The sequence below is a fragment of the Staurois parvus genome, unplaced genomic scaffold (genome assembly GCF_062004578.1).
Source record: "Staurois parvus isolate SC_StPar_1 unplaced genomic scaffold, SC_StPar_1.0 ptg000284l, whole genome shotgun sequence".
Lineage (NCBI taxonomy): Eukaryota > Metazoa > Chordata > Amphibia > Anura > Ranidae > Staurois > Staurois parvus.
Window position 1 is genome coordinate 208,249 of NW_028318080.1, and position 18,824 is coordinate 227,072.

General features: G+C 41.3%; 1 protein-coding gene across 1 annotated transcript in view; it reads right to left on the reverse strand.

Moving 5' to 3' along the window:
* The window catches only part of LOC149458545 (translation machinery-associated protein 16-like), a gene marked incomplete at its 5' end in the record, with an annotated part of 47,267 nt that overhangs the window by 14,780 nt on the left and 13,663 nt on the right, over window positions 1-18,824 (reverse strand). The window contains 2 exons of the mRNA XM_089682083.1: window positions 14,490-14,638; window positions 16,901-16,985. Coding sequence (XP_089538209.1) covers window positions 14,490-14,638; window positions 16,901-16,985 — 234 coding nt within the window. The remainder of the gene's footprint in view (window positions 1-14,489; window positions 14,639-16,900; window positions 16,986-18,824) is intronic.

The window sequence follows — 18,824 nt, forward strand, 5'->3', positions numbered from 1 at the left end:
AATAATTTCTCTCCCCTACCTCCCTTTCTCAATTTCCTTCACTTCCTCTTCTCTCCCTCTTCAGGCAAATATGAGGACATAAACACTTAATACCATTTCAGTTCATCAATTGGGAAAAAAACACCCCCCCCCCACATCCCCCCAAAAATATATTTTTAATCGCTCAGCAATTGTACAAATCAAATTCATGTAAGTTATACAGATAACTTTTGGTCACTTGGTACATATGTTACCCAGAATCCAATATATTAATTATTATTATTATATAATGTTTTTGTTTTTACCCAATTGAAGAACTGAAATGTTATAGTTTAGTATTTACATTCTGAAATTTGCCTCAAGTTTTAGTATATTAAATTGGTATCTGATTCCATTGGAGATGTCCTAATGCTTTTTTCTAGACCTGATGAAGGAGACATTCAAGGTGGAGAAAGACAGCTGTGTATTTGCTTAAAGATAGGGTAATCAATCTGTTAAAATTTTGTATGAAATACTGTATTTTTTGGATATTATCTGAGGATTTAAATAGTTGGAGGTATTTAACTGGTCAAAAAAAAAAAAAAGGTTTTTCAGTCTGAATATCAGTCATTGTTTTCTGCAATTTACAGGTGTTTTAAAAAGGTTTTTTTTTGTGGCTTTAACAGGTTTGTATTCAGCTTGGAGCCAAAATATACTCTCTAGATGCAACACAACCTAAATTTGGGCCCAGTATACCTCTAAGATGGTTTCAGACAAAGATCCAATCTTGCCATACCAAAGAGATTTTGCTACAATTCTTCACCATATCTTTGAAGGCAATGCAATGATTATTCATATTGTTAGATAAAGGGGGATGGGAAGATATTGTCTTGCAAATTCGTAGAAAACTCTTATTCTAGTTGTTGCATTCAAATATTCAGTTATTTCCTAATGCCATGGTATCAATATTAGGCAATTTTCCTTTCAAGAATACCATCTGCTTTCATATTCATGGGGTCCTTGAGCCTAGGTTCACACTGTGAACAGCATGTGAATCGCACAGAAACCGCATTGCATTCCTGTGCAAATCACATGGGATTCTGTCCAGTGTGATTTGATTCCATTAATTTAGAATGGCTCAAATCGCATCATATCAAAAAGGTGCAAGGAGCTTTTTTTATTGGCACTGGAACCAGATCGAAAGGGTGCTTATATCCATGCGTTCTGGTTCAGACAAATGTTCTGCGTCTGTGACCTGCTTTTGGGATGTCGTTAACTTTCCAATGACACCTGCAGCAGATTGCAGAACACAGTGTGCTATGCGCACAGGAATCGCTGCGTTTCCTGCACCACACCAGTGTGAACTCGGGCTTAAGGGTTTCCCTTGTCAAAAGGTAAGATTTCTTTGACATCTTAAAGACTAATCATTCTTAAACATCCTGACCCAAATCCCACAAACTTAGGCTCAAAGTGGTAGCAACATTCGTATGATTTTTGGCATAAATGTTTTTTCTATGTGGAAATTACACTGTTTAGACATAAAGATCTAATTTTTTTTGTACTGGATTAACTGTTTTGTGAACCTTCCAAACCTACTTTTTCTTGTTAATAGGTGTTTACATAGCGTTTAACAGCTGCCTGGAAAGATAGAATATTTTTTGTATATTATTTTATTCTGTTCTCCCATTGAATTTGAATAATATTGACTACAAACAGCATTTATTTAATGAAGACTGATATTAGAAAAAGGCAACATCTTAGATTTTATATATGAATTTAGCCCCTACCTTGTGAAATAAAGAAGAAGACACAAATTTAAGAAGATCCCAAGATCCCAAATAAATCATCCAAGAAAGGAAGGCATACCCTCATGCCTAATTCTTCTAGGTGAGCTGCTGCATTGCTAGAAAAGTCCATTACAGAAGATAGAGGAACCAACAAATAGGCATAACAGACCCACTTTCATCCAATTTATAATAAACTTCCAGAGACCAGAATTGGATTCATATGGGAAAGTAAATGCCCCAAATAAAGGGTGGGGGAGCAAGAGACAACAGAGGATCATGCTGGATGTAGCGTTGGTCAATATGCCTTGGTGGGGTTTATATCACCAAGGTCTACACCTGGGTCTTGAAGACCGGGTTTATGAGCCCAGGCTGAATTACCTTAGTGCAGAGTGAATCACTGCAGAGATCCCTTTACTGTTTGTATTCATAATAATGAAAGACTGGCAGCTCCCTTGCAATGACATTTACACATGATGATTGTGTTTGTGCTCTACCAAACCTGCTTACAGCAAACCACCGTGAAACGCAGATAAGTTTGTGCTCATCTGTTTCTGACCTATGTTGTGTGTGCTGTCATGGCATTAGGAGAAAGCAATTTATAATTTAAATGTTTTAAACAACTATGTTGTTACAAGTAGCCACTGTTATTTCTTAACCTCTTGCCGTCCGCCTGCTGTTTATAAACGGCAGGGCGGTGGCAGTCCAGGGTCGGGTTGCTGTTCATAAACGGCACCCGCCTTTTCTAGCTGTGCGCGCTCCCTGGGAGCGCGCACCACCGCAATCCGGTGCCCGCTGTGTCCTCTGGACACAGTGAAACACCGATCGTCGGACGGGACCTCTGTACGAGGTCCCGATCATGTGATCACTGATTGACGAATCAGTGATCACATGCAAAGTAGTAAGCAAGATGTCACTTGTGACATCATTGCTTAATCTGTGTGAAATCTGTGAATGACCACAGAGGTCACATGGTACAAGGCTATTCACAACAGCCTTGTACCATGTGACAAGCTGTGACCACTCACAGCTCACTCAGTAATTCTCAATGACTGCAAGAATGCAGACAGAGAGAAAGAGAAATGATTGCTTTTACATCCTATATGGGTGTAAAAGCAATCAGTGTAAAAAAAAAAAAAAAAAAATCTTCATCACCCCCCACAAGTATTACAGTGTCACCATGGTGACATTGTACTGCTAGGGTGACAGTATGTAAAAAAAAAAAAAAAAAAAAAAAAAATAATATAAAAAAAAAAATAATAAAATGTAAAAAAAAATGTTTAAAAATTATAATTTTTGGTTATAAACTAATTTGGACTTTTTTTTTTACTAAAAAAATAACGGAATAAATTTTGGCCAAGATTTATGATGAAATATTATTTATTTGCAAAATTTTATTAACTTGTTGCCGACCGCAGATAGCCGAATGACGGCTGCACTGCGGCCGGCCAGTTCTGAGTGGACGTCATATGACGTCCCCCCAGAACGCGCTCTCCTGCGCGCCCCAGGGGGCGCGCACCCGGCGATCTCCGTGATCGCTGTGTCCTACGGACACAGCTGATCACGTGATGTGGTAAAAGGCCAATCACAGCGGCCTTTTACCACCTGATCAGCGGTGTCCAATGACACGCAGATCAGAGGGAAATGAAAGTGCCGATTCTCGGCTGCACTTTCCTCACGCTGTCAGATCGTGAGGAAAGTACTGCCGAGAACCGGCAGTTGTCACAGCGGGGATCGGCACCGATCATCAGGGCACTGATGATCAGTGCCCTGATGATCGGTGCCCAGCAGTACCACCCGCAAGTTCCGCCCACCTGTGCCCAGCAGTGCGCCCACTAGCTCCGCCCACCTTTGCCCAGCAGTGCACCCACCTGTGCCACTCTGCAATGTCAAACACCTGTGCCCAGAAGTGCCACCTACCTGTGCCCAGCAGTGCCACCCACCTGTGCCCACCCACCTGTGCCCACCAGTGCCACCCACCTGTGCCCACCCACCAGTGCTGCCCACCAGTGCCACCCACCAGGGCAGCTTAGCAGTGCTGCCAGTCAGTGCCGCCAGTCAGTGCCCAGCGGTTGTGCCAGTCAGTGCCGCCAGTCAGTGCCCAGCAGTGATGCCAGTCAGTGCCGTCTATCAGTACCCATCATCAGTGTCACCTATCAGTGCTGCATATTAGTGCCGCCTATCCGTGACAACTCATTAGTGCTGTCTGTCAGTGCCGCCTATCCGTGCCACCTCATTAGTACTGCCTATCAGTGCCCATCAGTGCCGCCTATCAGTGCCCATCAGTGCTGCCTCATCAACGCAAATCAGTGAAGGAGAAAAATTACCTGTTTGAAAAATTTTATAATAGAAACAAAGAAACTTTTTTTTTTCTTCAAATTTTTGGCAATTTTTTATTTATAGCGCAAAAAGTAAAGCGCCCAGTGGCGATTAAATACCACCAAAAGAAAGCTCTATTTGTGAGAAAAAAATGATCAAAATTTCATATGGGTACAATGTTGCATGACCGCGCAATTGTCAATCAAAGTGCGGCAGCGCTGAAAGCTGAAAATTGGCCTGGTAAATAAGGGGGTATAAGTGCCTGGTAGGCAAGTGGTTAAAAAAAACACCTTTTTTCAAAATTTTTGGACTTTTTCATTTACATAGTAAAAAAAAATAAAAATCCCAGCGGTGAATAAATACCACCAAAATAAAGCTTTATCTGTCTCAAAAAAATGGTAAAAAATTCATATGGGTACAGTATTGCATGACCGTGCAATTGTCATTCAAAGTGTGATAGCACTGAAAGCTAAAAATTGCCCTGGACAGGAAGGGGTAAAAGTGTCCGGACAGGAAGTGGTTAAAACTGCTATACAATTTAATGCAATATGGTAATCTGGAGGGAGCTGTAAAGGAATTATGGTCCTGATGAAAATATGCATGAATTCTGAATCATTTTAGGTCCGTTTACATCAATTTGTACATCCGTCTTTAATTCAATTTACATCAGTATACATCCATTATTTACAGATCTGTTTTTTAAATTGTTAAAGAAAGAAAAATCATATATGGACAAAAAGTATAAACATTAAAATACATTTAGAGAAGGTAGCGCTGCTCCACATAGGCTCAACACTCCCACACTCCACAATCCTGCAGCACGTGTGCTAGCCCAGTTTGCACACCTGTGCTGTAGATCATAGGAAAGTCTGGGAGGCTGCACCACAGCACATATCCACTTTACTGTATAGGAAAGCAGCTGAAAAACACCATACTGCATGCCAGTGGGGGGAAAAAAAAAAGATTTATGCGTATCATGCTAACCTCAGCGCTTAATCATAACCCACAACCGGAATGATGCAAAAGTCTATACAAAGGGAAGTATAGCCCAATTATCAGTAGCAGCTGTTGCCATATTAACCCTTGCGGCCACACCACCCTTCTTTTCCCCCACTGGCATACAGTATGGTGTTTTTAAGCTGCGTTTCTATACAATAAAGTGAATATGTGCTTTAGGGCGGCCTCCCGGACTTTCCATTAAAATATATTTCCTGACTAAAATCAGACATAAACAGAAGTAAACAGATGACATCCATTCACACCCATAGAAAAGTGAAGTGAACTTCTGCGCCTACTATAGAATATAAATAAACAAACGAATAGGTGCTGCTGCTGACACCAATTGTGTTCCCACAATATCAACTAAATAAGTAATTTAATTAAAGGTGATGTAGCGCTGCTAATGAACATCAATCAGTACTAATAAACAATACAGGTGAATAAACTGTGTTCATAATCACAATGTGAATAAATAAATATAAATAAATGAATGTGAATAAAGATACTAAAGTGCTTTCAATAAATGAGTTCATAAGTTTCCAAATATCACATGATCCAACACTGTGACTGCAATTCTGTGGTGAATGTGAATTTTCATGCTAATAAAACAAACAGTGCCACTCCATGCTCACAGAACTCTCACCTCAAAGGCACGTAAAAACGTTAATAATATGACATCTCCACACATCCAGATCTTGTGATATCTCCTTAGTCCATTCCTCCTACCATATAATGGATACTTTTAAGATGGTAATAAAATCCTCAGTGGATACCAGTCACCTCCAATGCATGTAACACTTGCATGTATTTAATAATACATCTCCATAAATCCTGAACTCACAACATCTTATTTAGCCACTAGAGGGCTATCCACTCTTCCTCCCATATAATGGATAATAATAGGTAATAATGGAAATCCTCTGTTCCACCAGATGCCAGTAACTCACCCAAATGAAAGAATGCCTAATATAGTGTAGTAAGTCAGTAAAAAAACGATATTTAATAAAATCACACTTACATAGTATAATAAAATGACAAGCGCTTTAAAACAACCATGGATCCTCTCACTTCCTCAAAAACTGCCCCAGCCCACACCCTACATCACCGTCACGTGATTCTGTGATGATCTGACTTGCAATAGGCATGCCATCAAAGTCAAAGGCGGTAACGCAGGGTGATAGACTAGACCCTAGGACAGGCGTTTCTCCTGAAGAAGCAACCACCAGGCAGCATCCTCGACCAGCTGCACCCCGTCACGGCACCCAGATCAGTCTGGAGCTACTGAAATGACCGAAACCCATTCAGTCACTATCCTCCGAGCCAGCGCAGCAGGCGAGGGAGCAGCTTAAGAGGAAGAAAAGAGAAAATGAGAAGATACTGGTCCTACAATGCCACCAGCGCACCCAATGAATTCACCAGGAGGTCCTGCCCTCGCCAAAAACTGTGCCACCAACCAGTTGAGGACACTGCCAAAAGAGGCATGTCCAGGGCTATGCTCGATGCCAGGAATGAGGAAACCAGAACGTTCCGATCCACCCAACACCAAAAGCAGGAAGCCTCCAGCACCGCTGCCATTAGTGTCACCTTGGTAGTGGACAAAGGCCACAGTGATCTCAATGTCTGTTAGGATCCTGAGTAGGAGCCCCCGTAGAAGGGTCGTCCAGTGCTCCAGAGACAACCTGATCCCTCGCAGTTCCAGGACATTGCTGGCATGATGCACTCCTGCAGAGAGCAATGGCCTTATGCCAATCTCGAACCCAGGATTCCTCGCCAGCCAGCCAGGCTGCCATCCGTCATGACAACCACCCAGCAGAGGGAAAGAAAGGACTTCCTGGCTTGCAGGACATGGGCCCAGAATCACCATAGGAGGAAGACCCTCACTGATCGTTCCAGATGATCTGGATGTCCAAGGAGGCTGTAGATTAATTCCAATGGGACAAGAGTTCCTTCTGCAGAATACACCTGTGGAACTGCGCAGACAGAACCGCCTCAACGGAGGGCCCCATAAGACCCAGAGCCTGCATGCAAGACTGCATGGAGGACTGCTCATGAAATAAGAGCAGTGGGGTCACAGCCCAAAGCATCTGGAGCAGTCCAGCACGAGAAACACCCTTTCTTACACCGAGTCAAGAATTCAGCCTAGATACTCCATTACCCTGGTCGGGGACGGACTGCTAGAGGTTCAGGAGTCATCTGAAGACCTGCAGGAAGAGCATCCCCAAAGAATCAGTCATGGCAATCCCCCAGCATCACAGCAATGCTAGAACTGGAGCCAGCACCCTGGAGAACCCACGGGGAGTCAAGGTTAGCCCAAAAGGAAAAACCACAATCGATAGTGTGTGTCCCCAACTGCAAGCGTAGAAACTGCCGATGTCCCTCGCCTATGGGAATGTGCCGGTATTCATCCTTGATGGAAACCCTAAACCAGCAGAAAGCAGTTCAGGGCCTTCTGGTCCAAGAGCAGACAATACCCATCCCTTTTTTCGATACCATAAACAAAATGGAATAAAGCCCTCAGAGCCCAGCCAGCTCAGATAGTGTGACCAGCACCCCCTGGCGAAGTAGGGCAGAAGATGAAAATCAGAGGAAAAGAGATTCTCTGGTGGAATGAAATGCTATTTCCTGCCAGACACCACCAGTTCGCAAACCTACTTGTGTGGCATAGGGGAGGTCCATGGACCTGAAAATTAGCAAAGAAGACCCCCTACTCTGGGCCAGGTGGGACAAACCTTCATGCAGAGACAGACGTATCTGTGGGCTAGGTGGACTTATAGGTTCAAGAACGCTTGGCCCCATTTGCAGGGGCCTGAAAGAGCTTGGAGGCACTTGTTAGAAAAGCCAGAGGAGAGAATGGGTCTTCCATGAGCATTGCAGGAGGCTCCAGGGCCCCGAAAGGAAGGTACCCTTGCTACCCAGAAAATGCTTGAGGATGTAGTCCAAGGTACCCCTGAAAAGACAAACTCCCGGGAAGGGCAGGTTCCACAAGGCTTTCAGAAGTCTGGGCAGCAGCCCAGAATTTGAGCCAAAACACCCACCAAAGCCCCACTGCCAAAATGGCAAGCTCGCAAGAAGCAGAGCAACAGCCATAGGATGCAACATATACTTCTTCAGGCCCAGAACCAAACAGTCCTCTAGATCTGCCTGCACCTGATTCGCATGTCCGCTTGCAAACATGCTATAGAAGCTTGGCCCATATGGTAAGCGTCTGAAACAAAAGGGCCATGGCCAACACAGGCTGTAATGCCAACCCGCAAAGATAAACATATAGCAGATAACCGGGAGGAGAAGAACCCTGCAGGGCCAACCACCCCAGGGAGAACCTGTACCCATGCATGCCTGGGTGTGGGGACAGCTACTTACCGATCCACAGGGGATGCAGGTAACACTTCTGTGACACGGACTATAGGTATTCAGTAATATTTGTGTCCCTGCAAGACGTTTAACTCACTGGTGTCGTGACGATTTGTCGTGCCCGACCCAGTGCTTAGCTAAAGATCTGCGTGCTTGTTGGCCAGACTGGGGCGAACACTGGATCTAGATTTTCCAGCCAATCGCCCAGCCCAGATGTTGACTGTAAAAAGAAAATGCTATTGAAACTAAGGTCCCAGCAAGGTGCTAGTTCCTACTCCTTACACTAGGCAGAAAAAAAACTGGATTGCCTATATCAGAGAGTATGTTTTATACCAGTTAGGACTGCCTATAGGCAGTGCTGTGTTTCTTTTTTGCCTAGTGTCCTAAACCTGTAGGTGGCGATAGAACTCTATGGTCAAGACTCAGAAGAGCTCTGTCTGTCAATGAAAGTAAGAGAAATATTGTTTTTTTTTGTTTATACAGTATAATTTTTGTTTCGTTCTACAGAATAATTAAAAATAAAAAAAACCCAATGGTGGTCAAATACCACCAAAAGAAATGTCTATTTGTGTGAAAAAAATATAAATTTTATTTGGGAAAAGCATTTCATAACCGCACAATTTGCAGTTAAATTGGCACATTGCTAAATAGCAAAAAGTGGCCTGGTAATGAAGAGGCGAAAACCTTCCGGAGCTTAAGTGGTTAAAGTGTCATTAAACCCACATCATTAAAAGCTCAATAAATGCTGTTTATACTCACTCATTCACTATAGGATTCGTTTTCTGTATGCTGCAAAAAACCTGGTTGATCCTGCTATTCTCAGTCTACCCCTCCTGTTCAATGCCCCCACTGTAGTTGTGGATTCTGCAGAGCAGTGTTGGCAACCAGTGCACATGCTCAGTTTTCAGTGTATTTCCACCCTGATCATTTCCTCCCTATCATAACTGAGCGGCTCATGTGACTTTAGAGGTACACATATTGGCATATACACAGTGGTAAATGACAGCCCATTCCCTCCCTCCTCCATGCTCACTAACCAGATAAACACATTGGGGGTGGGATATTACATTTTGATTGATGGAGGAGTCACCCCCCTGTTATTCTAAGACACAGGCTGGAGCAGGACACAAAATCAGCCCACACCATGTTCTTGCCAAAAAATGATAGAGTTGATTGCAAATATATATATTTGTATGACAATTTAAAACAATTTATTGAGATTATTTATATTTACTCTGTATCCCAAATGCTTTTTTTTATTTAGAACATGTGACCAGCAATAGAGGACTAGAAGCTCCTCCTGTACCATTTTCCTGCAGATTGGGAAAGAGCTGGGCCATGTGACAGCTGTATAACAATTAGGAAAAAAAGGAACTTAGATTTTTTTTTTCTTTTTTCATAAAAATAACTGCAGTGCCATCATCTATGTACGGAAAGAGATAATGTAAATTAAAAATAGTGTGTGTTTAATATCACTTGAAAGATTTGGTCACAAAGAACATACTGTGACACCACACTTAAAAGAAAGATATGCAGTATGCCATGATTACCACTAACTGTAAATAATAGTTGCCCAGATGTTATGATGATCTTCTGGCTCCAATACTTTCTAAGTGCACTGCAAGAACACCTGAGCTGCATAGCTGTTTCAAGTCAATGGACTCAAAAGTATTAAAGAATTAACATGGCATTTTAGGCAATAAGCATTGACAGAAGGAGGTCTGTAGAGGTAAACGATTATTCTATTGAAATTATTCCTTTAAAAGTAAGTTGGGCAAACAGAACATACGGTACATATAAAACATTTTTACTTTGAAAATGTTTTGTATCGTAACTCTGTGCAGCTGCTTCTGCCATACTGTATATTAAGTAACAGTACTTATTTAGCTCTTTCAGCTTCTTGTGTCACCTGCTGGTTTATTATACAAAGAGTAGGCATCATTACACTGCCAAACTAATTTCCAACAGGGAAAAATAACACAGGAAATGACAAACCTGAAGTTTTTGCCACTAGCCAGATTATAAATTGTGGCCAAGCTGTGTGATATACAAATCATGTTTTAAGAGGACCTGAATTGTGAAAGATGTGCCCAAAAAATGCATTTCCCCATACAGCTGATCTTTTTTCCATATTAATGATATACCTTGCCCTGTTCAGTACTGTGTGGAGATGACCATCTTGGCAGAGGAGCACAGATTTGCTTCTTCATGCCAGAGCTGCATTTCTGATTACTGATACAATGATTGATGAAGTAATATTCAAGAAGCAGCAGGAACTGTGAAGGAAGCAGATCCACATAACAAATGAAGCAAAAGCAGGGAGAAACATGCACTACAGTTGCTCAGGTTCTTCTCCAGCAACAAAAAGTAAGCAGCATAGCAGTAATATCACCAAATTTCAAGCAGAAGCAGCAGTACCATAGATGATCTTCACACTGCAGATATACAGCTATTGGGCTATGGAGCAGGAGTGCCTAGGCAGTCAACATGTCAGGAAGAGCACTGCTATTTTTCAGGAGCAATTCAAGGAAAAGTTAATTGGTTAGGTACAACTAACATTTCTAGATGCTTCCTATAGGGTAGGAAATCATATTTTTTTTTTTCGTTCAGGACCACGCTATTAGAATTAGAAATCTTCATTTCAGTTAAAATGCACCATCTACACTGTGTTCCAAATTATTATGCAAATGATATTTTTCTCATTTACCTAGATAATTGATGTAAATAACAGTCAGCATAATTCTCATGTTATCAACTATTAAGAGTACAATTCAAATTTTATTGAACAAACCTCCTAATGATAACAGTATTTTTGTTAAACATAAAACACTTACAATGCACTGTTCCAAATTATTACGCACAGTAAGTTTCAAAACACTTTATAGGTTGTAAAGAACTGAAAATTGTCATTTGTTGTGTTTGCAGCATATTTACTGAAATCAAAAGCTATTTCAATCAAACTTTTAACAACATTTTAACTTTTTAAACATTTTACCAGGTCACGTTACATTGTAAGCAGCTTCACAAGTCTTGCATCCATTGAACTTGTGAGTTTTTGGACAGTTTCTGCTTGAATTTGTTTGCAAGATGTCAGAATAGCCTCCCATAGCTGCTGTTTGGATGTAAACTGCCTCCCACCCTCATAGATCTTTTGCTTGAGGATGCTCCAAAGGTTCTCAATAGGATTGAGGTCACGGGAGGATAAAGGCCACACCATGACTTTCTTTCCTTTTATCCTCATAGCAGCCATTGATGCAGAGGTATTCTTTGCAGCATGAGATGGTGCATTGTCATGAATGAAGATGATTTTATTACAGAAAGCATAGTTCTTCCTTCTGTACCAGGGAAGAAAGTGGTCAGTCATAAACTCCACATACTTTGCAGAGGTCATCTTTACACCTTCGGGGGCCCTAAAGGCCATGCAAGCTCTATTCCCATGATTCCGGCCCAAAACATGACTCCACCACCGCCTTGCTGACATTGCAGCCTTGTTTGAACATGGTGGCCGTCTACCAACCATCCACTACTCTATCCATCTGGACCATCCAGGCTTGCATGGCACTCATCAGTAAACAGGACTGTTTGAAAATTAGTCTTCATGTATTTTTCTGCCCAATGCAGCCGTTTCTGCTAGTGAGCATTGGTTAGTGGTGGCCGAATAGAAGGTTTATGCACAGTTGCAAGACTCTGGAGGACTCAACACCTTGATGTCCGTGGGACTCCAGAGGCACCAGCAGCTTCAAATATCTGTTTGCTGCTATGTAATGGTATTTTAGCAGCTGCTCTCTTGATCCGATGCATGGATCTGGCAGAAATCTTCCTCAATGTGCCTTTATCTGCACAAACCCGTCTGTGCTCTGAATCAGCCACAATCTCTTAATAGTGCGATGATCACGCTTAAGTTTTCGTGAAATATCTAATGTTTCCATACCTCGTCCAAGGCATTGAACTATTTCACTCTTTTCAGCAGCAGAGAGATGCTTTTTCCCCCCCCCATATTGCTTGAAAATGGTGCTCTGCTTAATCTAATTATCACAGGTGTCCGAGATTGTTTTCAGTAATCAAAAGAGCCCTGACACACAATGCCATCAATGAGTTAAACTGAAAAACAAAATATTTAATCTTTGTGACACTTAAATAGAATTTGCATAATAATTTGGAATGCGGTGTATGTATTCAGTCTTTGCCTTGCATTCCACTCTAAGAGAAAAAGTAAAGGATATAGTGATACACTGATATCGGCTGCCAAAAAATATCGGCCAAAAATAGGGTTATTGGTGTTTTGCTGATTGAAAAAAAAAAGAAAGTGCAGATAATGCTGTTTTTTTTTTTTTTTAAAGGATGAGCTCACCTTTCATAACATGTTACACCCATATTCAGGGTGTAACATGTTATGAAAGGAGCAGCCTCTGCTCCCCCCGCTGTGACAGCTCTCAGGGGATCTTCTCCTCCTGCTAGCTGTCACTTATTCATGCCTTAGCGGCTATTGGCTTGTAGTTCTCAATGAACTACCACGGTGCTGTGAGTGCTGTGGTAGTTCATTGCTTCTTCCTGTCAGAGAATATCGGCTTGCTCCTTTGGGATGTATGGGCAAGCAGATTAACTGACAGGTCTGCAGGAGTCCTGCAAGGCACCAGCGATCTGCTGAACGCTAGTGCAATGCTTTCCAGGCTCCTGCAAATAAAATTAAACACATATTTTTTTACCTGCAAAAAATGTGCATTCATTACTTTTTGTCAAAAGGTTAACCTAGCCTTTAAATCATTGTGCAGCATATACATACGTATATATTTGTTTTTTAATTATTATTTATTTTTCCTAAACTGTCCATTTTGGTTTTTGGCCAAGTACGTCCTGAATTTTCGGTTTTGCTCTGGAATTTTCATTTCGTTGCACCATTATTCAACAAAAATACAATTGAATCCATTTGCCAGGCTATCCAAAGCAGAGGATAAGCTAATCAATGTATAGCTGCATAAAAAAGGAGAATAGAGAAAAGTCTACAGATAACCATGTTTTTTACAGCCTGCCTGTATGAGGCAGAGGGCTAAAAAAATGCAAGATACATTTTCCAATGCATTGTGGCATTTCAAAGATTACCATCATGGATTTGTTTCCTCCTTCAGCTTTCTTGGCACCGAGAGGGTGATTCATATGTCCAATGGAGGTGACAGGGGGAGACAGCTTTTAGGGAGAGAAGCTTGGTGGATATATAGGTTAAGAAGAAAGGTCCTGCAGGGGTTAAACCTGAGATGGGACCTTGATTTGCATTAGTTTCCACATCCTCTCTCCCTGGCTGTATCTGTCATATTACCTCTGTGTGTCCTCCCCTGTGAGTATGTTTTGACAGTCATATACAAATTTCCTTTTTTGATAAATTTTTTAAAATGTAATATGTATACATATTTTCTGATGTTTTTTCTATGCCGTGATTGTAATATGTTTTTATAGTGGTGTTTAAATAACTCCCCTAGCAGAATGATTAATTCTACCATCAATTGATTAGTTAATTGATGACGTTTGTGTTGGGTGGAGTTTAAATATTCTTGCCACTACTTATTGTGCTGTTTTACCGGTTATTTGTTATGACTAAAGCTGGCTAGGCTGAAATACATCAACATGCTGTATTGGCTATGTACACTGTGGATTTATTAATAAATTTGAGATTTTATGAGCAACAAATGAGGTACAGATCATTTGTTTGGAAGATATTTTTTGCAGTTGTGCGATTGAAGATCGTGTACTCATTATTTCAAAGGGATCTTTGTTATTCCATGGGGTAATAGTACCTGACACTTTGCTATATTTTTGGGGGGTAACTAAATAATGTTATTGAGTAAGGAGCCTGCAAAAGTTACTTGGCCTCACAAGAAACAGAAAAAAAGACTCCCATGAACATATGTGTGTCAGTGGTTGAAGGCTTATTAAAAAAAAAAGCATGACATTTCTTCTTTAAAATGGCATTGGGAATTTGTATGCAAAAAAGCAACCCAGCATCTATGAACATCATTGATATAGCTGTTACATTACTCTGAAAAGGACAGAAAGAAAAAAGAAAAAACATTGTATAGATCATACCCGTTCCATATCCACTGTACTGTCTTCTTTCACGCTCTATGGTCTGTTTAATGACAGTCTCCCGGGAGCCATGCTGCCTTGCTTGTCTACCCTTGATGCTGTTGTGCAGTTCAATTTGTTCTAACTCAGCATCGAACCGATGTAAGTAGCTGAAAAATCAGAGAAAATGATTGTGGTGATCACTTTTAATATCAGCCAATTGATATTAAACTGATAGTATGTGTCCTGCATTGAACAGTAGAATCAGAAAATATAATTGGCAAAATTGTGTGAACTGGGATACTTTTACTTTTTACATAAAAAGCAGGCAAAACCAAAATGAGGAACTTCAAACAATGACGGTTTATTTTAAATGGCATACCTCAAAATCCTATAAAAATAAAACTCACTGCGCTTAGGCTAGATAACTCAAACTAGAAAGAGCTGCCAGCACTAAGAGATCAGATACTAAAACTCCCTAAGATGGATGAAAGTAAAAAAGTGCAGCACTAGGAAATCTCAGACCATTATGTGAATGCTGAAAATAAAACATGTGCATGTCCAAATGAATCAATCACTTATAAATCCAATATATCAGTGAAAAAAATGCACATCCACTAAAAATGACATATAAAATGTGCCATATAAAGTCCATAAAAAGGATATAAAGAAGCAAATAGTCTTCACAATCTGAAGCAAGAAACACCCAAGTATTTGGAAAGAAATCAGTGATAGCAATAAGACTCACGAGTGGTGCACCCCATCCAGATCATTCACTCTGCAGCTCCTTACCAGATCCAGTTGACCCCTGTGTTGCAGATGGTCAAACAGTGCTTGTGGGGTTAAGGTCTCCCATCAACCTGCATGTTTCCTTTGCTGGGCCAATAAGGGTGTGCAGCCACAATTTCTCAAAGGTAAGATATGAGAAGCAATCTTGTTGAGGGTAAAGTTCCAAAGATCAGTTGAGCAGCATGGTTATGAAGAAGATAATATTCTTACAGCTATTCTCACACAGCATGGGATAAAAGCTTTATGGGCTGTAACACAGGGGTCAACTGGATTTGGCACGGATCACCATCCGTAGAGTGTCTAAAACATTAAATGCGTCCCAGCTCACAGTTTAGCAGCCACCCAGAAGGAGATAGCAGGAGACACATAAAACGTGTGCTGGGCTCCATAGACAAGGGTAAAGACTGTCTGTTATGTGCATACCTGAACACCTCCCAGTACTTGTACTGTATGGCGGCAGGGAGCCATCTAGACCATCACTGCGCCCTGGAGCAGACATAAAGTACAAGCACTGGAAGTTGTACAGGAAGGGCACAAAGTAAACATGCCAAGACAGATATTTTTTGCCCCTCTACTGGGCATACTTCAAAGGGAGTCTTTCAAGGCAGAGCTAGTCCCATGTCTTCCTCTCAGCAGGGTCCTGATACAGCTTTCCGTTTCTATGCCAAGATTTAGCTGTTTTGGAAAAGCTGCAAAGTGAGCTTCTTTAGCTCTGTAGCATAGATAAATTCATGATAGAATAAAAAAATGATCCTGAAAAAAGTGTAATAAAGGCAAAACAAATGGGTTTGTTTCTCAGAGCAGGGAAGATGCTCTCCTACAACGCTAGCAAGAAACGGATGTATGGTGGGAATGGGAGGGATAATACTGGCTCAAACTTTTTTGTTTGTCAGTGTCCAATTCTCCTACAGATGGCAGCATAACTCTGCTGTCTAGAATTAGTTATGACATTTCTCTCATACATGAAAAAAATCAGCAATTTTTTATTTGCTAGAAAATTGTTTAGAAACCCCAAATGTATATATATATATATATATATGTTTCAATCAGAGGCCCTGGAGAATAATATGGTTGTTGTTGCAGTTATTTATGTCACATGATATTTGTGCAGCAGTTTATGAAACGCAAATTTCCAGAAAAAATACATTTTAATGAATTTTGGTGAAAACAAATACAATAACCACATTTAAAATGTAAAAGATGATGTTACGCTGAGTAAATAGATCAAACAAAATCAAGCTTTAAAATTGCACAAGCCCATGGAATGGCGACAAACTAGGGCAAAATAAATTATCCATAGGCAATGTTTTAAAAGTCTTTACAGGTTACCAGTTTAGAGTAGATGCCCCATTCTTCTGCAATTCACTTCTTTCACTCCTGTATGCAAATCAGTGGAAGCCAATGTGACTGCATGGCAAATACATGACAAACATAAACATGTTTCTATTGCAAACCGTGCCTCCCTGTAGGTACCTAAAAGCATGGTGTGTTTGATTTGCATTTAAGGCTAATAGCCACGTACAGTAACCCAATATATAATAAATAGTACCCTATATAAAATACATAGTAACACCTGCTGGAAATATTTCAACCTTTCCAACTAGGAACCTCAGTTTTAATGGAATGTAATTAACCCTTCCTACCTTTCGATTAGTTCACAAGCTTCCTGTTTGGTAAATTCTGTTTTGTTAGGGTCAAGATGACTCTGAAACCACTGAAGTTTCTCACCTTTAAAAAAGAAAACATGCAGGTCTTTAAAACAGAAAGAATGGATCACAAATTACTTCAGACAAAATTGTAATACTTTTAACTGTGAAAAATGCATAACTTTTACGGGCAGTTTCTTACAATAAAAACAGGCCAAGCAATACCTTCTAAGCACGATGGAAGCATTAAGAGAACGGCTTCTTTCTGATATATGATTGCCTGTCTCTGCTACCAGTTGAATGCCCAGCCTCCTGTCACTTGGGGCAGGTAAAGACAAAGCAATAGTATATAAGCAGTTATGTCAACTGCACAATGCCAAGACACAAGTATAATTCAAGAATTAATATTATAGCAAAAGTATTTTTTAACTGGGTAGGAACACTTTAAACCACTTTATACAGTAATAAGCTCTGAAACTCACATGTCCTTGTTAAACTGATAATAAAAAGGCAGATATTTTTTTATTTAAAAACAACAAACATGTCATACTTACTTGCTCTGTGCAGTGGTTGTGTGCAGAGCAGCACCATTCCTCCTCTTCTGGGGTACTCAGCCAGCGCTCCTAACCCCTCCCTCGTACCCCCCCCCCCCCATGGCAAGCAGCTTGCTGTAGGGGCACCAGAGCAAGCTTGCTCCCGAGCCGCTGCTTTGTATGTCCATTCACACATGGAGTGCAGCTCGCCCCCGTCCCCCACTCTCTCCTCACTGGCTCACTGGCTAGTAGCAGAAGCCAATGGCAACCACTCAGCCAATGAGGAGGAAAATACCCAAGAGAGCTGAGGCTCTTGTGCACATCACTGGATCAAGATGGGGCTCAGGTAAGCTTTAGTGGGGCTGCTGCACACAAAGGTTTTCATCTTCATGCATAGAATGCAAGAAAGTAAAAAATGTTCAGCCTTCACAACCACTTTAAGCAACACTATGTTTAGCTAACCAACAACATAATTACTGTTACATATTACGACTGTCAGGAATGGACTAGCCAGCAATGGTGGGACTCACCTGCCTTTTGATCTGCAGTACCAGGGCTGGCCAGCGGGTGCTCCCAGCAATCAGAGACTCAACTTTGCAGCCAGCTAACACCTGGAACTGATTATGCTGGGGTATTTAAGGGATGGCCAGACTTGCAGACTCTGCCTTGGTGTTGTGTTTCTCTTGGGCCCTGTATCCTGTTCCTGCTCTCTGTTCCTGTCTGATTCTCTGCTGACCCTGCTCTGATCCCTGGCTTGTCTGACCATCCCTCTGCCTGACCCTCTGTACTACGCTGCTTGCTACCTGTTCTGATCCCTGGCTTGTGACCCTGACCATCCCTCTGCCTGACCCTCTGTACTACGTTGCTTGCTACCTGCTGAATCTGGCCTGTGACCCCGACCAATCTCCGCTTGCTCCCCCTGTACCTACCTGCCCAATTGATATTGACCCGGCCTGCCTGACGACGCTTGCTTGTATGTACTGTTATCTGTGGGTGGTTGGTTTGGTTTGTTTGCACTGTATTATGTTTAGTATTGCACTGCGTTTATGTTTGTATTGTTAGTGTTAATAAATTATATTGTTTATCACATATCTGAAGTCTGTGTTTCCCTGCGTCAGTCACACACCTCTGGTCACACCTGGGAGCCCTGACAATGACAAAAGAACAGATGACATCCACTGAATTTGTAGGTTGTTGGATAACCACAGAATGATATGGTAATATACAGTGGGGATCAAAAGTTTGGGCACCCCAGCTAAACATTTGTATTAATGTGCATAAAGAAGCCAAGGAAAGATGGAAAAATCACCAAAAGGCATCAAATTACAGATTAGACATTCTTATAATATGTCAACAAAAGTTAGATTTTATTTCCATCATTTACACTT